At 40.8% G+C, this 27,032-nt stretch overlaps 1 protein-coding gene across 1 annotated transcript in view; it reads right to left on the bottom strand.

Moving 5' to 3' along the window:
- The window catches only part of LOC122797804 (SCO-spondin-like), a 4,708,783-nt gene that overhangs the window by 4,647,165 nt on the left and 34,586 nt on the right, over positions 1-27,032 (bottom strand). The window contains exons 3-5 of the mRNA XM_044066325.1: positions 23,312-23,394; positions 22,949-23,008; positions 22,459-22,466 (exon numbers count right to left, since the gene is read on the bottom strand). Coding sequence (XP_043922260.1) covers positions 22,459-22,466; positions 22,949-23,008; positions 23,312-23,394 — 151 coding nt within the window. The remainder of the gene's footprint in view (positions 1-22,458; positions 22,467-22,948; positions 23,009-23,311; positions 23,395-27,032) is intronic.

The following is a 27,032-nucleotide window of genomic DNA, read 5'->3' on the forward strand; positions in this document are numbered from 1 at the left end:
TACCATATACACTGCCACTGAGAAAAGGAAGATAACTACTGAATAGAATTCCCCTGTGAAAGTGGGATAACTACCATAAGGAATACCACTGAGAAAGGGGGATAATGACCATATAGAATGCCACTGAGAAAGTGGGATAACTACCATATAGAATGCCACTGAGAAAAGGGGATAACTCCCATATAGAATGCCACTGAGAAAGGGGATAACTACCATATAGAATGCCACTGAGAAAGGGGAATAACTACCATATAGAATGCCACTGAGAAAGGGGGAAAACTACCATATAGAATGCCACTGAGAAAAGGAGATAACTACCATATAGAATACCACTGAGAAAGGGGGATAACTACCATATAGAATACAAATGAGAAAGGGGGATAACTACCATATGGAATACAAATGAGAAAGGGGGATAACTACCACATGGAATACCCTTGAGAAAGGGGGATAACTACCATATGGAATATCCCTGAGAAAGGGGGATAACTACCATATGTATTTCCCCTGAGAAAGGGGGAAAACTACCATATAGAATACCAATGAGAAAGGGGGATAACTACCATATAGAATACCACTGAGAAAATGGGGATAACTACAGAATAGAATTCCCCTGAGAAATGGGGATAACTACCATATAGAATACCAATGAGAAAGGGGGATAACTACCATAGAGAGTATCAATGAGAAAGGGGGATAACTACCATATAGAATACCAATGAGAAAGAGGGATAACTACTATATGAAATACAAATGAAAAAGGGGAATAACTACTATATGGAATACCCTTGAGAAAGGGGGATAACTACCACATGGAATACCCCTGAGAAAGGGGGATAACTATCATATGGAATACCCCTGAGAAAGGTGGATAACTTCCATATAGAATACCAACGAGAAAGGGGGATAACTACCATATAGAATACCCCTGAGAAAAGGGGATAACTGCCATATAATATACTAATGAGAATGGTGGATAACTACCATAAAGAATGCCATTGAGAAAGGGGGATAACTGCCATATAGAATGCCACTGAGAAAGGGGGATAACTTCCATATAGAATACCACTGAGAAAGGGGGATAACTACCATATAGAATACCAATGAGAAAGGGGGATAACTACCATATGGATATACAAATGAGAAAGGGGGATAACTACTATATGGAATACCCTTGAGAAAGGGGATAGCTACTATATGGAATACCCCTGAGAAAGGGGTATAACTACCATAAGAATTTCCCCAGAGAAAGGGGGATAACTACCATATAGAATACCAGTGAGAAAGGGGATAACTACCATATAGAATACCACTGAGAAAAAGGGGATAACTACAAAATAGAATTCCCCTGAGAAAGGGGGATAACTACCATATAGAATACCAATGAGAAAGTGGGATAACTACCATATGGAATACAAATGAGAAAGGGGGATAACTACTATATGGAATACCCTTGAGAAAGTGAGATAACTACCATATGGAATTCCCCTGAGAAAGAGGGATACCTACCATATATAATACCCCTGAGAGAGGGGGATAACTACCATATAGAATACGCCTAAGAGTGGGGGATAACTACCATATAGAATACCCCTGAGAGAGGGGGGATAACTACCATATAGAATGCCACTGAGAAAGGGGGATAACATCCATATAGAATACCACTGAGAAAGGGGGATAACTACCATATAGAATAGCACTGAGAAAGGGGGATAACTACCATATAGAATACCAATGAGAAATGGGGATAACTACCATACTGAATACTCCAGAGATAGGGGGAAAACTACCATATAGAATACCAATGAGAAAGGGGGATAACTACCATATAGAATACCCCTGAGAAAGGGGGATAACTACCATATACTATACCAATGAGAATGGGGGATAACTACCATATAGAATACCACTGAGAATACCACTGATAAAGGGGGATAACTACCACATAGAATCCCAGTGAGAAAGGAGGATAACTACCATTTAGAATCCAATATGAAAGGGTGATAACTACCATACTGAATACCAATGAAAAAGGGGGATAACTACCATATAGAATACCAATGAGAAAGGGGATAACTACTATAGAGAATACCCCTGAGAAAGGGGAATAACTACCATCGGGAATACCAATGAGAAAGGGGGATAACTACCGTATAGAATACCAATGAGAATGGGGGATAACTACCATATAGAATACCACTGTGAAAGAGGGATTACTACAATATAGAATACCAATGAGAAAGGGGATATCTGCCATATAGAATACCCCTGAGAAAGGGGGATAACTGCCATATAGAATACCCCTGAGAAAGGGGGATGACTACCATATAGAATACCCCAGAAAAAGTGGGATGACTACTATATAGAATACCCATGAAAAGTGTGATGACTACTATATAGAATACCAATGAGAAATGGAGATGATTACCAAATAGAATACCCCTGTGAAAGGGGGATAACTGCCATATAGAATACCCCTGTGAAAGGGGGATAACTACCATATAGAATACCCCTGTGAAAGGGGGATAACTACCATATACAGTACCAATGAGAAAGGGGGATAACTACCATACAGAATACCCCTGAGAAACAGGGATAACTACTATATAGACTACCTCTGAGAAAGGGGGTAATTACCATATAGAATGCCCACGAGAAAGAGGCATAACTACCATATAGAATACCCCTGAGAAAGGGGGATAACTACCAATAGAATACCAATGAGAATAGAGGATAACTACCATATAGAATACCACAGAGAAAGGGGGATAACTACCATATCGAATACCACTGAGAAGGGGGGATAACTACCATATAAAGTACCCATGACAGAGGGGAATAACTACCATATAGAATACCCCTGAGAAAGGGGGATGACTACCATATCGAATACCCCTGAGAGAGGGGGATAACTACCATATACAATACCCCTGAGAAAGGGGGATAACTACCATATAAAATACCAATGAGAAAGGGGGATAACTACCTTATAGAATACACCTGTGAAAGGGGGATAACTACCATATAGAAAGCCAATGAGAAAGGGGGATAGCTACCATATAGAATACCCCTGAGAAAGGGGGATAACTACCATATCGAATACCCCTGAGAAGCGGGGATAACTACCATATGGAATACCCCTGAGAAAGGGGGATAACTACCATATGGAATACCAGTGGGAAATAGGGATAACTACCATATAGAATGCCACTGAGAAAACAAGGATCTCTACTATAAAGAATACCACTGAGAAAGGAGCATAACTACCATATAGAATACCAATGAGAAAGGGGGGTAACTACCATATAGAATACCAATAAAGGGGGATAACTATATAGAATACCCCTGAGAAAGGGGGGATAACTACCATATAGAATACCCCAGAGAGAGGGGGATAACTACCATATACAATACCCTTGAGAAAGCTGGATAACTACCATAGAGAATACCAATGAGAAAGGGGGACAACTACCATATAGAATACCAATGAGAAAGAGGGATAACTACCTTATAGAATACCCATGAGAAAGGGGGATATCTACCATATAGAAAGCAAATGAGAAAGGGGGATATCTACCATACAGAATACCCCTGAGAAAGGGGGATAACTACCATATAGAATACCCCTGAGAAAGGGGGATAACTACCATATGGAATACCCCTGAGAAATGGGGATAACTACCATATGGAATACCCCTGAAAAAGGGGTATAACTACCATATGGAATACCACTGAGAAAGGGGGATAACTACCATATGGAATACCAGTGAGAAATATGGATAACTACCATATAGAATGCCACTGAGAAAGGGGGTAACTACCATATGGAATACCAGTGAGAATGGGGATAACTACCATATAGAATGCCAATGAGAAAGGGGGATAACTACCATATAGAATACCAAAGAGAAAGGGGATAACTACTATAGAGAATACCCCTGAGAAAGGGGGATAACTACCATATAGAATACCAATGAGAAAGGGGGTTAACTACCATATAGACTACCACTGAGAAAGGGGGTAACTACCATATAGAATACCCCTGGGAAAAGGGGGATAACTACCATATAGAATATCAATGAGAAAGGGGGATAACTACCATATAGAATACCAATGAGAAAAGGGGATAACTACTATGTAGAATACCCCTGAGAAAGGAGGATAACTGCCATATAGAATACCCCTGAGAAATGGGGATAACTGCCATATAGAATACCCCTGAGAAAGGGGGATAACTGCCATATAGAATACCCCTGAGAATGGGGGAAAACTACCATATAGATTACCCCTGAAAACGTGGGATGACTACCATATAACATACCCCTGAAAAAGGGGGATATCTACCAAATAGAATACCACTGAGAAAGGGGGATAGAGTACCAGTGAGAAAGGAGGATAACTACCATATAGAATACCACTGAGAAAGGAGGATAACTACCATATAGAATACCACTGAGAAAGGGGGATAACTACCATATAAAATACCTCTGAGAAAGGGGGATAACTACCAAATAAAATGCCACTGAGAAAGTGGGATAACTACCATATAGAATACCCCTGAGAAAGGGGGATAACTACCATATAGAATACCCATGAGAGAGGGGAATAACTACCATGTCAAATACCCCTGAGAGAGGGGGATAACTACCATATAAAATACCAATGAGAAAGGGGGACATCTACCAAACAGAATACTGCTGAGAAAAGGGGATAACTACCATATCAAATACCCCTGAGAAAGGGGGATAACTACCATATGGAATAACAGTGAGAAAGGAGGATAACTACCATATAGAATAGCACTGAGAAACGGGGATAAATACCATATAGAATACCTCTGCGATAAAGGGATAACTACCATATAGAATACCAGTGAGAAAAAGGGATAACTACTATGTAGAATACCAATGAGAAAGGGGGATAACTTCCATATAGAATACCCCTGAAAAAGGGGGATAACTTCCATATAGAATAGAACTGAAAAAGGGGGATAACAACCATATAGAATATCAATGAGAAAGTGGGATAACTACCATATGGAATATCACTGAGAAAGAGGGATAACTACCATATAGAATACCCCTGGGAAAGGGGGATAACTACCGTATAGAATACCCCTGAGAAAGGGGGACAACTATCATATAGAATGCCACTGAGAAAGGGGGATAACTTCCATATATGATAGAACTGAAAAAGGGGTATAACAACCATATAGAATACCACTGAGAAAGGGGGATAACTACCATGTAGAATACCCGTGAGAAAGGGGGATTACTACCATGTAGAATACCCCTGAGATAGGGGGATAACTACCATGTAGTATACCCCTGAGAAAGGGGGATAATAACTACCATGTAGACTGCCCTTGAGAAAAGCGGATAACTTCCGTATAGAATACCACTGAGAAAGGGGGATAACTACCGTATAGAATACCACTGAGAAAGGGGTATAACTACCATATAGAATACCACTGAGAAAGGGGGATAACTACCGTATAGAATACCACTGAGAAAGGGGGATAACTACCATATAGAATACCACTGAGAAAGGGGGATAATTTCATTACCCAAGGAAATCTGATGTTCTATTGCAGGAATAGTGTACTGATCCTAAATAATTATAAAGAGAGGTCAAGGGTTTGAAGCTGTTGAGTGGATTGGATTCATTTTAAAAAGTGAATTATGGAGTATGACTGTGAGTGATTTTGAAGAGAATTCAGGTAAGGCATATCCACATGCTGGAATTAGTAGACCTTTACCTATCCAAATTTAATTTTAGATATTTAAACACTTTTTCAGTTTACTACTAGTGTTTACTTTGACTTTTCAATATGGTGGAACATAGTTTAGTCACTCATAATTTAAAAATGAGTTTTGTCTTTTTTCAATTGATATTGAGAGCAATGCATTGAACTGAATTAACAGTATTTGTGAGCTCTAGTTTTAGGTTTTATTGAGCTCAAACAGTCGTATCATTAACCTAAATCAGATTTCAAATATCGAAAAAAGAGATGGTGGTTGAACTACATGATTTACTTCTTCAGTTATGTGTGTAACATGGAATATACTTTGAGGTAAAATTATGTTCACTTGTATTACTTTTTCAGAGAAAGGTTCACATGTAAATAGCTTTACTATTAACTACCTATGTCTGAAAGAAACAGGCTGATGTAATGCAAAAGCTTAAGTTATCTTGTATTTAGGCAGCACGTTTGCAAGGGCCTGTGCTCATTTTACAGGAGCTGCTCTGAGATTGGTTTGCTCTCTCTGATCTCTGTGGTGAATGCAAATGAAATCCAAGGCACCCTTTGAAATCTACAGAAAAATAAGAATTTGTATTCACTATATTCACTTATAAACTGTATTACTGAATTGCCACCTACTTTTAACTGTTTTAGCCATGTTAACTGTTTTGCTGTTTCACTGTTTCAAATGTTTGCTGTTTGAGACAGTTTTTAGTGCACTTTGTATTTTATAGTTCTGTATTTTATGGCATACGCTAGATTCAGATTTGCCGAATCTATAATGTTTGGCATTATCTGAGCACTAAAACTAGTCATCTTACAATTAAGAGGGCTCCCTGCACCCTCGTGGCAGGAGAGTGTAGCAAGGGACCCATCTGATTTGGAGATTTTTGGAATAAGGCTCAGCATTGCGAGGTTCCATTGGCCAGCTTGTTTGAAAATTGCTTAACTTGTTTTAAAAAGGGGTTCTCACATTTGCTACATATGTGTCCCATTTGTGTGAGTTTGTGCCTGTTTTAACACCGCTCCACAGAGTCTGGTGATCAGTCACTGCTCTACTACCTTCATCTGAGCAATCCAAGGCATCTGTTTGCACATAGCGCACCTTTGCACAGCACTACTCAGTGGAGGTAACCACTGGCAGTTAGAGATGCAAAAGCTAAGGTAGATTTATTTTCCCTTAGAAACTGCCTGTGCTGCAACTGAAGAGTCCTTTAAATTGCACTTAGCTGCTTGGAGAGCAATTCAGCTGGGCTTTCTACAGCATTTGCCACTTTAACTGAAATCTCCTAATCCCTAATAGTTTCTTACTCCTTGAGAGCCCCAATAGTATAGACCCAGCATTAAGCCCCCAATTAAACCACATCCTCCCTCATTAAAATAAGCAAATTTACACCTAATATTATGGATGGTTAGTTCCCCACAGTTTCTCTGACAGTGTGATTGACGTAGGTATCCTAAGGCAGTACAGCAATTGTCTCATGTACAGTGACAACCCACTACTCCTAAACCATTCAAGCTCAATTTGTGAGAGATGCATATACACTAAGAATATGGAATCCTTGCTGTCTTGTTCACAGAACAGTGATTCTGAACTGGTCATTAGCCCACATAATACACCTCCTGCGTGAACCATGCTCTCAAGACATGAACCATCATATGCAGAGGTACTCACCAGAAATTTACCTAAACACCAGAGACCTCCAATACACAATCATGCTATACCTAATACAGTACCTACAGCACTCAATACACATAACACCAGAAGCACAAGTGTCTCACCAAACAAGCTCCTAAGGCAAAGCACATCTAAACCAAATTTTCTGTCATATGTGACTTTATAGTGAGACACACAGATGTCCCATTCACCAGGCTGGACAAGGAGTAGATTATGGTCAGCTGTCTGTCAGGTACCAGGATCTGCCAGATCACACACACTCAAGTCTGTCTACAACAAGTACTGTTATGACTCTGTCATAGTTCATGTTGGTGTGAAAGATTTGAGACGTACCTCACTGGACTATATGAAGAGAGGCATGATTGAGCTCTCTGAATATTTGTCTCAGACAGGTATGTCCCTAGCTTTGAGCTGCATACTACCTTCACCTAAGATAATACCACAATATAAACAAAAAGTGATTGACGTCAACAATTGGCTTAGTTTCTGGTGTCATTCTAAATGGATCCAGTACCTGTCATCTCTGCTTTGCCAGAGATGGTCTTCATCTGTCACCTCTGGGATTTTGGTTACTGGCTAAGGCGCTTGCCTCTCCTATAGTGCCTTTTTTAGGCAGTTTCACAACAATAAAATTCCTGATGTAAAAATATCTTCAAAAAGCAACCTCAAGGTTATGCTGCTAAATGCTAGGAGTTTAAACCTAAAATTGCATTCACTGGAAGCAGTCCGCATCTTAGAAGATGCTGACATTTGTGCAGTCACAGAGGCTTGGTTTAAGGCTGCAGAAAACACCCCAGCCATACCGGGTTATAATGCCTTCTTCACATTTAGTCCATAAACTGAAAGTGCAAGAACTAAAGGAGGTGGAGTATCAATATTCATTACCGATAAATATACCTCTAGATTTGTTAAACAAAACAATTCCCTTGAACTAATCCAGGTCCAACTGACTGTAGGTAAGACCTCTCTCCAAGGTATCACCAGTTATAGGACCCCTCAATGAACCAGGATACCCCTACTGCATACTTGGATCTACTTGAATCCCTCAAGATACAGCCAAACACCCTTGTTCTAGGTGACTTTAACTACCCATCCATAGATTGGGTAAATTATATGTGCACTAACACACTTGCCCAAAGGTTCTTGGACTTCATCAACTCCAATCCTCTGGACCAGTTGGTTGACACCCCTACAAGAAGCCCAAACATTCTGCACCTGGTGCTCACTAACATGGGTGATCAGGTCACCACCCCTTGTGTGTGGCCCTCCCTAGTGAGGTTTAATTGTAGTCTCATTAGAAGTAACAATAACATCTGACCCCCCCACCCCATTAACAGCAACTTGACTAAAATAATTCTGCTAAGCTAATTACACCCCAATACATGATGGCATTTGTCACAAAAGGAATCACTGCCAGCCCAGCTATTGGGAATGTCATTTGTGAATATTGATTTGATTTATACAGAACTGTAAAATCCACACTATCCAGCTGGTCACATCTCGGCTCCAATAAAGGCAGTTTCCAGAATCAAAGACACAAAACTGGTGAAAAGAAGGTAATCCAAAATGGAAAAAAAGTTAATTTCCACACCCAAAAAACAATAGGATTTAGCGCTTTTGTCTCTCAAAAACAGGGAACTTCATCAGAATCAATTTTACGGTTTTACAATACATCCTGCCACCAATTTAAAGCTATAAATTCATTTTAATTGATCAACACATGAAAACTTTTGATGAAGTTTCCTGTTTTGGGAACAGGAAAGCACTAAATCCTATTGTTTTTTTGGGTGTGGAACTTTTATTCTGTTTTGGATTATCTTCTTGTCACCAGTTTTGTGTCTTTGGTTCTGGAAACTACCTTTATTGGTGCCGAGGTATGACTAGCTGGATATTGTAGATTTATCAGTTTTTTTTTATTTTCCAGATTTTTTTCGACAAGAAGATTATACAGAACTGTACGTTATGCACTGAGCTAAAATGTAACCACAGCATGACTTGCTGGCTTAGAATAGAAATGTATACAAACTATTGTAATTGTGTAACTGTATATGTTTTAACAGTAGAAACTGGGACATAAACGGTTAACTTGCAAAACCTCAAGAAAAGTTTCAGCTTCAAGAAAATAAGCTGAAATTAAATAATTTTGCAATTGTGTTATAAAAGTTATCTCTCTCCGTTTCATTGTAGCAGACACAATGTCTACAGCTAGAAGTTTTTTGTATTGTCTTGGAAGAGAAGTAATTACTAGGTTTGAGATGCAGAAGTGCTTTATTGTTTTATGACTTTCAGGATCTGCAAACATCTGAGAGATATGTATTTTTCACAGAGAGATGCTAAAATGCTTGTACTTTCTGACAATGGGGGTAGCTTGGGAACTAAAGTCAATTGAAAAAAAGTGATGTCATCCAAGCTAACCCAGCAGTAATATTTGATATTAATTTAAGAACTGTCTCAGAGAGAGAGAGAGAGAGAGTGGGTATTTTGTATTTTGTCTTTGACCGGGAAACATCCACTCATCATCACTACATCTGCACATGCCTTGCTGTAAGTAATTTTTAGGGCATAGTAACGCTTTTAGATATACTTAAAATATAGTAAATATTAGTTTAGATGTTTTCTGTATTTATTTGAGACTGTTCTGCAATTTTGTTTTAAATATTTCCTGTGATTTTGAACTCTGAAGTTACTGTGTTGATATACTGAATATTGCCTTGTTCTTTTATTATTTATTATTAAATATATTTAAAACTATCTTTGTAGATGATATTTGTGAGACATATTTAAGCTCTTAGTATACTTGCATATCTGTTTGGTGACACTGTACATGCCACTCCTAAATAGCTTTGCTCCTGGTCAGACTACCATTTGGATTAATAGTAACATTACACAGTAAGATTGGATACCCTTTGTTAATGGCCTTAAAAAGTAGCTGATAAGAGTGTTGGTGGCAGTGGGAACTACGTATAGTCTGGGCAGAAGGGGGCATAGCTAGTAAACCTGTGTCAGCCTTTCCAAGGAGTGTGTGTTTGTATATAAATCAAACATCAAAGTGTGTGTGTGTGTGTGTGTGTGTGTGTGTGTGTGTGTGTGTGTGTGTGTGTGTGTGTGTGTGTGTGTGTGTGTGTGTGTGTGTGTGTGAGCTACCTGCGCAGTGACATGAAGCACTGGTTGGGCAGAGAGGGTGCTAGAGGTTTTGGCTTGGCCACTCAGCTGATATCTCAACCCTATAGCTGTGCCAGTGGGGAGTCTTATTGGGGATATGGAGAAGGAGGGAGTAACTAGCCCCAGACTGACTGTGGTCTCTGTGTACTCTTAAGGGAAACTGTACTTTACTGTGTATGTACTTGTCATCCTCCCAGTGTGTACGTTCCTTAGCTGTTGCCAGTGGTGAGGATTGAGGCTCCTTGATTACTGGGCAAGTGTAGTGGCCTCACAGCATTAATACCTTCATAGCCCCTGCCCTCACTGATGGTATGGCTACCTACACTGGGATTTACATCAATTGACTTGTATAAGCAAAAATACAAATTTATTGACTCAGCCATACTTGGTAGGATCAAGACAAGATCCTTAAGAAAGAACTAGCCTGCCTGGTGAACATCCACCATTAACAGGTTATACAATAAGATAAATAAATTGTTGTCCAAGAGCAGGAAGGCATGGTCTCTGAATTGGAAGCATTTCCTCTTCAGCTTAAACAAGCAAATAGGACACCTCATAAGGCACTCTAAAGCTAACTGTGAATTCAAATTAGCCTCATTCGCTAAGGATAACCATAAGGCCTTCTTTAGCTATGTCAGAAACCTTAAAGGAAAACCCCAGATCTGCACAGAATTGGTTGTTAACGGCACCATATATACTGAACCTGCAGAAATAGCCAACCTGCTAGCTAACAGGTTCAGTGAAAACTGCTCCCCCCTGGTCCTGCCACTTATTCCCCAAAGCAACCCTACCACCTGCCCTTCACCTAGTATCTCCAAGGAGGAGATCATAGATGCTGTCTCCAAAGCCAAAAACACAGCCTCTATGGGACCTGATAATATCCCATACTGCATTCTAAATGGATTAAAACAGGAACTAGCTCCACTGATGTGTATTCTTTTTAACCACCATTTAAATACTGGATGTTGTGTGGTCCTATCTCGCCTACATTCATTACTGATGGGTTCGGAGCCGACAATCGGCTCCGGCTCAGCCAACTATTTTCAAGCACGAAGTCTCTAATTGGCTGGGATAACTGGTATCCCAGGATGCAACTCTCCCAAACCCCCAGATCTCATTTGCTGCTTGTTGTGTCAGGACGTGGTCTCGAGCTTGGCTGTGGCTAACTACTCTTTTTGACTAAAAAATTATTTGCAGAATAGTACCTTTCCTGTGAAACAAAAGCTATTTTTCATAGCTACGTTGTGTTGTGTCTGTGGTTTGGCCCTGTGGCAGTTTGTGGAAAGTGTGAGTAGTTTCCTTGTGTTTGGCGGGCTAGGCCCATTTAAGTTAGAGGGACCTGGCCCTCTCCTTCGTTGTCTTGGCAGTATTTCCTCATCTTCTTAGGAGCGTTTAACTTAGAGTTCCTCAGTGTACCTTCCTATCCTATTGTGTTATGTGTGTTATTTCTGCTGGCAATGTCTAAAGAACAAAAAGTGCATAAACCCTCTGGGTTTAAGAAATGCTCAAAGTGTGCTTACAAAATGTCCATCACAGATGGGCATGCCATCTGCATTTATTGCCTGGCGCTAAACATTTACAGGAGTCTTGCAGTGTCTGCCATTCTTTTAGTTCTAGGGTACTGCAGGAACGAAAAAATAAACTAATCTTGAAGGGCCTGGTCAAGCCCTCTTTTGAAGAGGATTTAGAATCTACTTCCACTTCTGGCAAATCCAAATCCTCTAAGTCTAAGAAATGATCTCCGGCTCCTTCTAGTTCCTCGGAGCCATTGGAGAAGATCTTGAAAGTGGTTACTACTTCCTCGGCTCCATTATCTTCGGAGCCGCAGGACAAGAGTTCTGTGTTGGATCCAGCTTCCTCGGCTCCATTGGCTTCGGGGCTGCAGGAAGTCTTGGTAGTGCTGGAGTCAACCTCGGCTCCGATCATTTGGAACCGATTCGGAGCCGGTCACCCAGCGTTACTCATGAATCAATAGGCAGGAGATCCTCATCTCCTTCAGTTGCCTCCAAATCCTCTTGATTGTCTGATTTGGACGTAGATAGGGTGGTTCAGAGGCTCCTCCAGTCGCCGGTGTTAGCTACGACCCAGTCGGCTTCGGAGCCCATTCCTCTACTGGTACCGATGATTCCTCCTCCGAGCATTGTGTCATCGGAGCCGGAGTGTTCGGCACCAAGTGATGTCATTATGCCGGCTCCGATATCCCTGATGGGTCCTTCGGAGCCGTTGTCGGCTCCAACCATTTTGATTCTTTCATCTGGTTTCAGCACTCTGGTTTCTTCGGTCGGGCCCGAGGAGGAGACATCGAGACTTCTGTCGGCTCCGATCGTAGCCTCGGAGGTAGGTCAGTCCTCAGATTCGGGGGGACCTGCATTTGGGGCCATGAGGACAGCACTGGCCAGGCCGTCAGGGACATCACTTGGATCGACCACTCCATCCCCATACACCCCGGCTAGAGCCTCTGACGCCCCCCTATCAGTGGACAGTGGAGCTCGAAGGCCTGAGGACACCCCCATGAGTGGTCCCCAACTTTCTGAGGGCCCCTCAGAGTCTGTGCCTGAGGAGCCTCCCAGGAAGAAGTTGTGCAAGAGGAAGCACATAGACTCCCAAGACGAGTCCATTACCTCGGATACTGACCTCGACGATGCAGAGGGGTCCCCTAAGTCGTCCTCCGATGACATCTCCTTCTCCGATATCCTGGAGATTTTGAGGCAGAGAGGCGACTGGTCTTCCAAGCCCCCCTCTGAGGAGGAGTCGGTATTCCTCAAGGCCTTCAGAGCTCAACCTACCGCCTCCTGGGTGTCTCCACCCTTTGACGAATTATTAGACCTTATCTGTCGAAGGGTGTGGGAACATCCTGACTCCGTGAAACCTGTGCCCAGCCGCCCTAACAAGTTCTTGTCTGCTCCCCCCGGGAAGGAGTGTTTGACAAAAGGGGTCCCTGCAGATGCCATGGTGGTGGCATCAGCCACTCAGCAGGAAGTTGCCGAGGCTTCTTCCTCAGTCCATCCTCCTAACAAGGAGTCCAGGAGTATGGATCACTATGGGAAGCGCACCCTGTCTTCAGCGACCTTTACGCTACGGTCCCTGAATTATCTTTGTCACTTTACTCGGCTCCAGCAGGATCTCCTTAAAGAGTTGGGAGATACCTTGACGGGTAACATGCCTGAGGTGCTAGCACAGACTGTTAACGCCCAGTTGTCTACCCTTGGTTCCATAGCTAACCCGTCCATGAGGCTCATATCCTATACAGCCGAAGGGGTGAGCAGGGCAGCTAGCTCAGGCCTTGCTCTGAGGAGACAAGCCTGGATGTGCCTATGTCACTTCACGGAGGCCTTCAAGTCTTCCTTCATGGGCGCCCCCTTTGATGGGTCCTCTCTTTTTGGACCAAACGTGAAAGAGACTCTCACTAGATGTGAACAGGAGGGTAAGACTTTATCTGCCGTAGGGGCCCATTTTTCTCTTCCCTCTAGGCCTTATCCCAAGGCTCAGAGAGGAGGGAAGATGTGGTTCAAAAAATCACAAAAGTCTTTCCCAGTCACTCAAGGTGAGTCCCCCTCCAGAGGCAGAGGTGGGGGAAATTATTCTGGAAGATGCCGTCCTAGGGGCAGAGGAGGCCCCCGCAATCTGGGAGACCGCGACTCCTTTTGTGGATCTTCCTATCAGCATCCCTGAAGGGAGTCAGTCGGGGGTCATTTTTCGAAGCATCTTCAAGCCTGGGAGAGCATAACTCAGGATTGATGGGTGCTTCGAATAATCACTGGAGGTTATACCATCCCCTTTATTTCACTTCCTCCCTCAATCAAAAGTATCCCGGATGTTCCACCCAGTCAAAGGGATCAAGTAGCATTAGAAATATCAAAGCTACTAAGAAAAGGAGTCATCCAACCGGTCCCCCCAGACCATATCGGATCAGGAACTTACTCAAGACTATTTGTGGTGCCAAAGAAAACAGGGGACCTGAGGCCCATCTTGGATCTCAGCCGATTAAATCACTACGTCCTGAAATCCAAATTCTGAATGGTCACTCTTCAATCCATCTTCCCATTGTTGGAAGAGGGAGTATGGATGTGCTCCATCGACCTCAAGGATGCCTATTATCACATCAAGATAAACAAGACATGCAGGATCCATTTATGCTTCTGGCTGGGAGCCAGTCACTTCCAGTTTCGAGCCCTGCCGTTTGGTCTCACCACAGCCCCCAGGGTGTTCACCAAATGCTTGGCAGTGGTGACATCTCACCTGAGATGTCTAGGATTCCAGGTGTTTCCTTACCTGGACGATTGGCTCCTTACCGCCCCCACCAGGCATCTCCTCATCCTAGCCAGGGAGGCTACCTTAAACCTCTGTCAAAAGTTGGGAATTACAGTAAACTGGGAAAAATCTGCCTTGCTGCCCTCACAGCGTGTTGTCTTTACAGGTGCAGAATTAAATTTGATTCTAATGAGGGCCTTTCTACCTCAGGAAAGAATAACGGTGTTGCAATCTCAGGCCCAGGCTCTCTTGCCCCACAAGAAGGTCCCAGCCAGGTTAGTTCTTCAGTTACTGGGTTCCATGGCGGCGACCATCATGCTAATACCCTTAGCCAGGCTTCACATGCGAGTCCTTCAGTGGCTCCTTTCAGCCCAGTGGTCCTATCAAAAATTACCCCTCTCTCACCCGATTCGTCTCACAGAACATTGCAAGCAGGATCTCCGTTGGTGGCTATGTCATTCCAACCTGAACAAGGGCATGAATCTATTTCCCCTTTCTCCGGCTGCCACAGTGACCATGGACGCCTCCCAGATAGGGTTGGGGGGCATTATCTGGGCAGAATGGTCCAAGGCACTTGGCAGGATTACGAGGTACACCTACACATCAATGTCCTAGAGATGAGAGCAGTGCTGTTAGCGTTGCAAGCACTTCAGAGCTTTCTTCCAAGGGGAACGATTGCTGTTCGCTCGAACAGCATGTCAGTTGTTTGGTACCTGAACAAACAAGGGGTAACCAAGTCATATCCACTCTGCAGATAGGCCATGAGAGTGTGGGATTGGGCAGTGTCTTCCCAACGGTTCCTAGTGGCAACGCACATTCTGGGAAAATCCAGTGTGATAGCAGACAGGCTAAGTAGAGCTATTCTGCTGCCTTACGAGTGGTCCCTGAACAGCCGAGTTGCGACTCGGATCTTCAGCAGGTGGGGTCAGCCTTGCTGCGATCTCTTTGCCGGTCCCCTCAACACCAAATGCAGCAACTACTTCACTCTGATCCCCCCACAGGGGGAATCATCCAGGGACGCTCTAGTCCACGATTGGCCTCCCGGTCTGCTCTATGCCTTTCCTCCGTCTCCTCTGTTACCAAGAGTGATTCAGAAAGCCATTCGTTTGGGAAGCAAGATGATTCTTATTGCTCCACACTGGCCTCGCCAAGTTTGGTTCCCCTTCCTTCGGTGGTATGCAGTGGACGGTCCTTGGATTCTGGATCCATTACCAGACCTTTTGACTCATATATCAGGACAGTAACACCCCTCCCTACAATCCCTCAGGTTGACAGCCTGGCTGCTCCACTTCCATCAGTAATTCGACTACATTCCTTATCACCTGAGGTGGTCCATATCCTTTCTTCATCACATAAGTCTTCCACCAGAAAAATTTACTATAGCAAGTGGAAGAGGTTCTCCATCTGGGCTCAGTCACAAGGCCAAGATCCATTCACAGCCCCGATATCAGCGGTCCTAGACTTTTTAGCTTTGCTTTTCCGACAAGGCTCTGCTCCTTCCACCATTAAGGTACAGCTGGCGGCCATTTCTAACTTCCACATATTCCATGAGCCTGCTCTTATGAGTCATAGATTTTGCAAAGCATTCCTAAAAGGGGCCTGGTTATTATGTCCTCCTGTGTCAACACCCGTTATGCCATGGGATTTAAATCTAGTATTGCAAGCCATCACTTCTCCCACCTTTGAGCCGGCTGCCACTTGCGAATTAAAATTTTTATCCTGGAAAACAGCCTTTTTGGTAGCCATTATGTCGGCTAAAAGAGTATCTGTACTCTAAGCTTTGTCTATTAGGCCCCCGTATTTAATATTCCATAAGGACAGGGTTTCATTGAGACTTAACCCATCCTTTCTCCCCAAGGTGTCATCCACCCTTAATCTCCACCAATCCATTGAGTTACCTGTGTTTTTTCCCAACTTCTCCGACAAGGCGGAGTACAAATTTCATCAATTGGATGTCCATAGACAACTAAGATTTTATTTAAACAGGACTAAACAGTCAAGGAAATCAGATCAATTGTTTGTCTCCTTTTCGGAGAATAGGACGGGTTTCTCTGTCTCCAAGTGCACGATTTCCAGGTGTATTAAGGACTGCATTACCTTTGCTTACTCTTCAGCAGGCAGAAGTTTACCATTCTCAGTCAAGGCTCATTCAACTAGGGCGGTTTCGACTTCAGTAGCTTATCATGCCAGGCTTTCCTTAGACGACATCTGTGCTGCGGCTACATGGGCCTCTCATCATACCTTTGTCTGTCATTACAAATTGGACATGGCATCTAGAGGCCAGGCTTCCTTTGGTTCCACGGTTCTCAGGAGTGTTTTCCTTTGAGCCTCCCGGATTAGGGGAGCTAGGGACGCTGTCCCATCAGTAATGAATGTAGGTGAGATAGGACCACATAACATTAGTTAGTTATGTACTCACCATAACGATCGATGTATGTGGTCCATCTCGCCTACATTCTTACATACCCTCCCACCTGCCCCCTGCCTATGGATTTGGAGGATAATTGTTTCTAGACCCTTCAGAATTGGGTTATTTTTCCCTTCCGGGGGACGATAATCCTCTTATTAGGGTTTATGTGTGTGTGGAGTGATTGCGACTTATGCAAACAAGATCTGGGGGTTTGGGAGAGTTGCATCCTGGGATATCAGTTAGCCCAGCCAATTAGAGACTTCGTGCTTGAAAATAGTTGGCCAAGTCAGAGCCGATTGTTGGCTCAGAACCCATCAGTAATGAATGTAGGTGAGATGGACCACATACATCAATCGTTATGGTGAGTACATAACTAACTGTTTTGTACCTGCTGAATGGAAAACAGCAACCACCATCTTATTACATAAAGGAGGTGCCTCCACAGACCCTGGGAATTATAGACCCATAAGCCTGACCAGGCCTAATTTGCAAGGCTATAGTAAGAATAATCATGGATTTTACCAACAAAGATAGAGGATACCTCCAAATGTTTGACCCAACCCAGTTTGGCTTTTTTAAAGGGAGATCCTACTCTTAAACTTGGTGGACTTCATTGAGACAGTCACCAAAGCCCTAGACAGAGGCAATTCTATGCATATGGCCTACCTGGGCCTGGCCAAGGCCTTTGACACTATTCTCCACTTAGGCATCATTGATAAACTCACACAGCTGGAGATCAACCCGTATATCATCAGGTGGGTTGCAAACTGGCTCACAGATAGAACACACACAGTCAAAATAGGTGACAGACCTGCAAACAGTGATGTTTCACAGGGATATGTGCTGGGGCCCCCATTGTTTGGAATCTACTTCTTGAATGTTCAGGCTAAAACAAAAAGCCTATGGCTTACAAAGTTTGCTGATGATTGCAAACTAGGTGCAATCATCGACTCTCCAAATGATGTCAACATCCAAAGTCATGCCAAAGTCATGGGCTAAAACTCAATGCAAAAAAATGCATTATCATCCCCTTTAGCAAGGGTGACATCCCTGCTGATTACCACATTAATAAGAGCACCTTAAGCATGTAATCAGTGGTAAGAGATTTGGACACACAAGTTGACAGCAACCCTTCCTTTGACCACCACATCTCCACAGTGGTAAGAAAGGCTTTCTACATTGCCGACCTCATAAGTAAGGACATTGCATCCAGAACAAAAGAGGTTATAACCCCTCCTGTACTCCTCACTCATTAGGCCAATAATAAGAGTACAACGCTACCTTTGGTATGTACCTTATCAGGCACTACAGCAAATGGAAAGATGTCAGACATTTCTTACAAAGAAAATTCAGGGTCTTCAGCATATGTCATACATTGACAGACTGAAATCACTGTCACTATACTCTTTGTCTTACAGACTACTCAGAGGTGATCTCTGCCTTGCATATAATGCAATCTGCGATCCTGGTCTAATGGAAATGCTGCACATTCAAAAATCAAATGGTATAAGATGTACTCGCTCTAGGGAACTCAACCTAGTATGTGACATCAACAGGACATTCTGGAGAGACAGATATGTCTCACAAGAGGTTACTTGTCTTTGGAACAAACTTCCAATTCAGGTGAAGCTGAGCTCCTGGATGACCTTATTTAAGCGTAATTTGGATGACTGGATGGGAAACCAGAAATTCACTCCGGGAGTTTCACCTGTATCCCTCTTGAACAGGAGCAGTAGTTGTTGACTTAGTTCTGCTTAATACCTTGATATTCTTGGGAACAGGGGTTGTACTCGACTAGGCTTGTAAGGGCCCTAGGCCTATTAGCCTAGTAACCGCCTATGATCCTATGAATGAGCTCACAATCAACCAACCAACTATACTTGTCCTTTTTTCTAATTCAGCTTTATTGCATCCAACTAGAAAAAACATCCACATACATAGTCAATCATGACAATATAATAATTCAGTGTATCAATAATAAATAATTACTGCATCATTATTAATGATTGTTAACAACTTTGGGTGCTAATGGACCCTATTCCAAAAGACATGCTCTCAGTGTAAGTGATCACTTACACTAAGTGCAGGCTGACAGCAAGTGTTTTGGAGTCTGGTCCCAGTTGTAAGCCAAATGCACCACCAAAGTAAGTCACTTATATTGAGAGCAGGTCTTTCAGAATCAGGCCCAATGATTTCCATACTGTAGTACTAACATGTTATCATTTCTATAACATGTTTTCCTCAAAAACAGTGAAATATGGAGGGAAAACATCATTCACAGTTATACAGATAAAATATTATCCCATACTCAGTTAATGTAATAATATCTAAACTTTACTATTATATGGCTATTGAGTTTATATATGATTTCCATGGTAAGCATTTCATTTCACACTTTTCCATGACCTTTTTTTACCAGATGAATTTTAGTATTATTGATTTCATTCATTAATGGTTAAGGTAGTCTCCTGATAAATACAGGGCACAGAGCTTGATTCTGCCCTTTTGTTATTCGCTAGGCTTGTAATAGCCTACAGATCAACTGCCTAGTATTTACCTGTAAAGATACAGACCATGATTTCCACCATTGCATATTTGTTTTTGGCTACATTTCCTGGGATTCGGTAATATACCAATAGCAGTAAGCTCTATTTCTCACTGGCAGTTGCTGTTTCAAATCCAGAGACTGTCATATTACAGTATTTGTATGAGATGAAGTACAGCACTACAGTGGGCTGCCCGTCAGGCTTACTATCAATGTAAATGAGGCATTTTGGGGGATATCATAATAAATAATGTGATGTCTCCCAGAAATGTCTTTGGTAAATGATTCATGCGGCTGAGCAATCCATAGAACTGCTTAGCTGTGTAAATCACTATCACAAGCCATATTGACTAATACAGCCAAAAATTGACTTTGAGTGCATGTGTGTGTGTGTGTGTGTGTGTGTGTGTCTGGGCTGGGGAATCCCCTACCTATCAACTTCCCCTAGTCTAATGAGCACTGCCAAAAATACTAAGGGAGACCACAAAATGCCAGGGAGTCTTATACTTTAACACATTTTAAAAAAGTAATAGAGCAACTGATTTTGTAGCAAGAAGCTGCAGCTGCAAAAATTGAAGTGTGAGACTAAAATGTCTGGCATTACTGACTGACTGAATTTGTCCATGACAGTGTCATGGCAGACAAAATCATGCCCATTCTGTTAAATCTGGGTCAGTTGAGATATACGGGGTTGTATCCATATGTGTGTGTGTGTGTGTGTGTGTGTGTGTGTGTGTGTGTGTGTGTGTGTGTGTGTGTGTAAATTATACCTCAAAGAATGTGTCTGTCAGCAACTTGGGCAGGGACACGAAGCACTGGTTGGACAGAGAGGGTGCTAGAGGTCTTGACTTGGTTACTCAGCTGAGATCTCAACTTTATAGCTGTGCCAGTGGGGAGTCTTAATGGGGATGTAGAGAAAGAGGGAGAAAGCCCCAGTACCTCAGATTAACTTCAATCCATCACTGTCATTGATTAGCCTTGCCAATTTCTGTTCTTATTTTCATGAACAAGGAACTTTATGCTCAACCCGGGCCTTGCATACACTTCTATCAAAGTAAACTTTTTCGGCCATTTCTGCCTTTAAAATTCCCCTTTCTTCTGAAGTTATGTCTAATTCCTTTTATGCTTGCAGCCAATTCTTCTTAGCAAGTTCTTACATGGATGGAAGACTGTTTTGCTTATTGCTCTACCTTTTGCTAGATGGGTATCTGAATTACAGCCGCTGATGTCTACTCAACTTTTTCTAATCTTTCATAAATACAGGGTGAGTCCTAGAACCAGTCCCTCTTTTATGTCCAAGGTTGTTTCAGAAGTTACTTTAAATGAGACAATTAATCTTCATGCTTTCTTTCCTGAACCCAATAAACAGGGGTAAAAGAATTCTTAATCTTCAGATGTTCACAGACACTTAAGGTTTTACCTGAGCAGGACAAAAGATTTTAGAAAATCTGATCAACTTATTTTATTCCCATTGATGACAGGAATAAAGGACAGCCAGTATTTAAGCAAACTGTTTTGAAATCTCTCAAGATATTTTGCTGCTCAAACCATGGCAAAGGTAATCTCATCTTAAAGGAGGACATATGGTGCATGAGGAAGGAGTCCAAACTTTGTAGGCAAGTTGCATACCTGATATCCTTGGCAGGATATGTACTTTATAGATATAGTGCTACAGCACTGATCTAGTCTTATAGTAAGTTAACATAGACTACTGTACTTTCTTCTCAATACATAACTTCCTTATCCTAGTTGCCAAAGGCTCTAAATGCAAAGCAAATAGAAGAGGGGAAGTGAACACCTATATATATATATATATATATATATATATATATATATATATATATATCATTCTGCTTGGCAGAAGAAAGCACCATGATGTCTGCACATGAATCTTAAACTGGTCTTAGATGCATCATAGACAGCATATATTGAATTAGTAAATTTGTCTGTAAAGCCAATCTTCTCAACTATTATTGTCAAATAAAAAACATTCCACTATATCAAATGCCTTATCTGCATCTATGCTTAACACCAGTTATAGCTTTCCACATTTTTATGCTACCTTCATCAGTATTACTGTTTTCAATATATTGTCAAGCATTTGTCTTACTCCAGCACAACTAGAATGATCATTGTCTAGTATCTGAGGTATGCATCTAGCTAGTCATATTGCTAACACTTTCATAAACAGCTTGTAACTGTAATATAAAATAGAAAAAGACCTATATAAGAAGGTGCAGTTTAAATATTTCTCCTTTTCTATTAGTGATACCAGAGTATCTTTTCATGATATCTCAACCCTTCTGCTTCCAACACCCTGTTAAAAAGTTGTAATAGTCTGGGTAGTATGCATTCCTTACCTGTCAACCAAAATTCAGGCTGTAGAGACATACATTTTATTTATTTATCTGTGAACTTATTTTAAATCTATTAAGATAAATATATTACATGTGTTCTGGCTAAATATCTGAAACAGATGTAAAGCCCAACACTTTGTATGTGTGTATATGTGTGTGTGTGTGTGTGTGTGTGTGTGTGTGTGTGTGTGTGTGTGTGTGTGTGTGTGTGGGGGGGGTTGTATACATGTGTATAAAAAGCTAAAGTAACAAAATGCGCAAGCACCGACACACAGGTGATCAGTACTAGCATTCCAAAAATAATGTACTTACTGAAGAACCTAAAACACTGAAAGAACAACCAATCACAAAACAAAAACAGTTTACTTTTTAGATATGTTAATCGAAATTCTACCACTAAATTCAGGCATACTGCCTGAATAGTGGTAATGTATTAGAAACAGGTTTTCAAAGGCGAGGTGTAGGGCTTGTGTTAGTAAGGGAAGAGTTAGCACATATTAGTGAGAATTTGCAGGAGGGGGCTTTGCCTTATTACAGATATGTATTAATCTTTAAAGTTCTGATTTGCATTTTGCAATGGCTATACAGCATCTGCATATAAATTCATGGCTTCTACCATCTCATCTTCTGAAGCTTTATCTTCTATAGCACAGTTTGCAAGCTGCTGATTCACTTTTCATATTTCATTCTTAATCACATCCATCAGTTTGAGCTAAGTCACTTTAAACTCTGAAATTACTCGAGTGTTCATCTGGGCTTGCACAAACACGATCCATAGATCATTGCTTGTGGTACTGTTTACCTTCACCTCTGACAAAAGTGACACTTCCAGCTTCTTCCATGCTTCTGTACTCCCGAATAACTGACAAATTAATACTTTTAAATTTATACTGTAATGAAAAAAATGGTTCACCCTTACAGCAAGTGGGAAACATATCCACTCTTCTGTGCACCATAACCTCTCTTTCTTATTGTGGAAATGTACACTAAATCATATTTTCTAAATCGCTGTAGTGCAGTACTTATTTATAGCTACTATCAAACAGAATGAGGTATCACAGCAGTCACAGTAAAAAATATGTGTTTGATTAAATGTGTAGCAAATTATTGCTATCTGTCTTCAGGAAAATGTTTAGAACCATTGCTAAGGAGTGTGTTTCCTTACCCTTCTGACATTCAGGACCACTCCATCCCTCACAGCAGGCTTTCTCAGTTTGGTTGACTACTGCTGCTTTTGTCTTTGGTGGTCTGTAAAACAGAACAGAGATGCCAAACTATTAATTTCAGAGGTCGAACTCCATTCAGACTCATTATGTTTAAGAAACTAAAAAAGTATGATAAGCAGACAAATAATGACGTCTCAATTATAAACTCCATTGCTTCAGTGTAAAGAACGTATTACATGATTAATTTGAGCAGATAACTGTACTCTGAAAAAAAATACTTCTCAGATATACAGTATAGCTGTCTATGAAATAATTTATTTATAAGAGCTATTCATAAATAAGTTGTTTCCTGTCAGTGACTACAAATTTATGTTCTACAGAAAATAAAACTGTACAAATTTAGTATATTTACTGAAAAATTATTACTACAAAGCATGAACATTTTTCCTTTTCAGATAACTGTTTTAATGGGTGTGCACAAGTAATACCTACATAATTAGCAGAAATTCTTCTACACACACTTTGCGGCTATAGAACCCTTTTTTAATTTTCCATATTATCCTTATTTGTATATTAACAAGATTTTTTCACTAGAATGAAACTGAACATTTTTCAATAATTATTTTGTGCGTTAAGTATTTGATGGTTTATTTCATGTTTTTTGTTTAGTACACATTTGAAGACATAGCCCAATAACATAGTTTTTTTTCCAAAAAAAATCTTTTTTTATAACTCTTCAGTTTGACAGATGACTACACAAAGCAGCACTTCTGGTTTTATAAAAAAAAATGCCACTCTAAAAAAGAATGTAAACATTTCAAGTCATTCTCAGTAAAACAGAAACCAAATTGCACATGGAATAGCCATAATAGCCATTTGCACTGTTTAGTGTAGTGAATAAGTTGTCTTTAAGGGATATATTGAGTTAGAAAGAATCACAGATTCCTCATACTGAGCCTGTTCCATACTATATGCATTCTAATAGTGAGTTTGCTGTTGTAATTCACCATGTTATAAGATCTTGTAATGAACGTCTACCAGATTATGACCAACTACTGGATGTGCCTTCAGTCAGCCATGGCTACTACCTGTACACTATTCAGATATGATAAATTTATTAAAAAAACCCAGCTAGATGGAATAAATGTGTTAGCTATGATAGCAACAACTGAATCATAATAGTGTTGTTTATAATTTGTACATTTTCCACCTCAAAAAAAAATTATGAATATCATGTTATTTTCCAGTCTGTAGTACAGTTTAATATAAAGTAAGTATATGTTGTTGATTAATGCAAGCATTATATTTAAGGGGAGGTATACAATACATATAATGCAGTGTATCTGTGAAACTCCCATATGTCTAAGTGCAGTCAGGATGCCATGTGACTGTACCTTGTTTCAGCACTTGCTGCCATTTTAGTATATGATTTGGTTACTTACCAGCTCTGTTTTGTCACTATGCTTACATAATGCTGTTGGTGCCTGTAAGGCTATGCTGAACCCAACTCATCCTAGAACAAGACACTCTGGTCCAGTAGAAATTGAGATATAATGCTTATAATCTTGTCTCCTCTGACTAGCTAAAGTGTGTGTGACTTATCTGAGTATAGAAGAAGTCTGTAACCAAAGTCAATTATGTTTACTTGCCAGTTACTTATAGAGAACTCTGTGGCTAGTTTTGTTGGCAATTATGGACTTTGTTGACACATATCCAACTCGGAGAATTGCATTTTGCCAGAAAATAAAATGTCTGTACCCTCTTGTTGCCACAAATTAAATATAGAAGTAAAACTTTTGCATCATTTACTCATTTGTTTAGACAGATTAATTTAAGAAACAGACAAAATAAGATCATAAGAAAAATGTTATAGGCCAAGTGACTAAAGTGTGCAAGTCCCATATGCTGGTTTAAGCAGAGATGAGATGATACTAGGCTTTTAAAATATGAAAACAGACAATATCAGCTGCAGGTTCAGACCATGAGAATGTAGGGCAAGTCATGATGCAATTTACTGATGTCAATATATATACTGAATGCCAGTGACTAAATCTGGAAATTATGTGCCTTGAGATATGACATGAAAGTCAATGAGTCAGCTCAATATGCAAAAGAAGCATGAACACAGAGAGGCTGAAGCCAGAGAGAGTGAACAGTAGTTGCAGAGGGAGAAAACAGGCAACAGCACAAATTGGTCATGAAACACTGTAAGAAAAGGAAATGAAAATAAAAGGCCAAAAGCAACATTGACATGAGAAGGGCATGCTGACACTTTCCTAGATGCACACAAGTATTAGGGGATGAAAACAATTCCCTGGAAGCCAAGGTCAGTATTACATTTTTTCTTCAGATCACGTGTAAACAACTGGTAGTTTTATTTGAACATTTTGAATGCATTCATATTAACAGCAAACATAACCAGGGACACTGGACAAGAGACTGTTTTGAGGTTTTTTACTCTTTTGCTCAGATACAAGGCAGTGCATGCTGACATTAAGATGAATGTCTCTGGCTGTTCAGATTATGAAAAGGCAAAAGTATTTTAATGTGAATGTTATAATTGATGCCTGATGCTTACTGGGAAAAGTTTTGGATGACTAGAAAAAAAATACATACAAAGAGGAGAGCATCACTGACTTTCTAGCAGAAATGAGCACTTACTTCAACAGGCTTATACTTTGTTCATATATGAAATAAGTCCTTTTGACCAGTTCACTTATCGGTTTATCAAAGAAAATTAATAATTAATTAATCAATATATAACAGGGTATCAGACTGTTTGTTGTGCCTTACTGAGATGTTGAATAAGGACAAGGCACTAGGTCTGCCTCAATTTATCTAAAGACTTGTTGATCTGGTTGAGAGACTAGGTGTGCACCACTGTGGAGGAAAAGAATAAAAAGCTGATGTAGCCATAGGTATACAGTTCTACAAAAATGGGCTTACTTGGTGCTATGGGTCGATATTAAATAACCAAAGAGGCGGTTCAGTGAACACCTCTTCGGCAACACATAATGAACGAACGCACTAAACCATGATTTTGAGCCCCCCCCCCCACTTTATGTTTCTAATGATGATTTTTTTTTGTTTGTTTTGTTTTAAGACAAGCGATTTCTTTCCCAGGGAAAGAAATAGCTGATATCAGCATTCGTGGTTTTGTGCATTCGCTGTTTATGTGTCGCCAAAGAGGTGTTCGCTGAAACGCCTCTTTGGTTATTTAATATAGACCTGGTGCTACACATGGCAATAAGGTAACCCATGAGACAGAGAAAAACATTATAACTGACTCCAAAGGATAAAGGGAAATGTGTGGTTCCTGTATTAGTCAAGAACAAGGGATGAAGAAAAGTTTGAAGTCAGAATGTCCACAGTGAGAGAGTAGCTAATAGAAGACAATTGAGCAGACTGTCAGTCATGGTACCAGTGTTATGATGGCTGTCTGAAAACAGCTATTGCTTCAGATTTTCATAAGGATTTGCAAAAATTGTCAATCCACATATTACATCACAGAGAGCCACTATTAACTTACAGATATTAGAGGAAGACATATTTTGCTTAAGCAGTCCATGCCAGTTAGTGCCATAAAAGGTATCCCCTATTAGGTAAAAAGAGAAGCATTTTTTGAATTGGGTAGGGTTGGGTAACTAAATGGTAATTGCATTTGATGACAGCTCTGAAATTGTTTTTATAGTAACTAAGTCTGATGATATACAACCTTGC

Source organism: Protopterus annectens, chromosome 3.part1 (genome assembly GCF_019279795.1).
Source record: "Protopterus annectens isolate FY-2018-M chromosome 3.part1, PAN1.0, whole genome shotgun sequence".
NCBI classification, from domain to species: Eukaryota; Metazoa; Chordata; order Ceratodontiformes; family Protopteridae; genus Protopterus; species Protopterus annectens.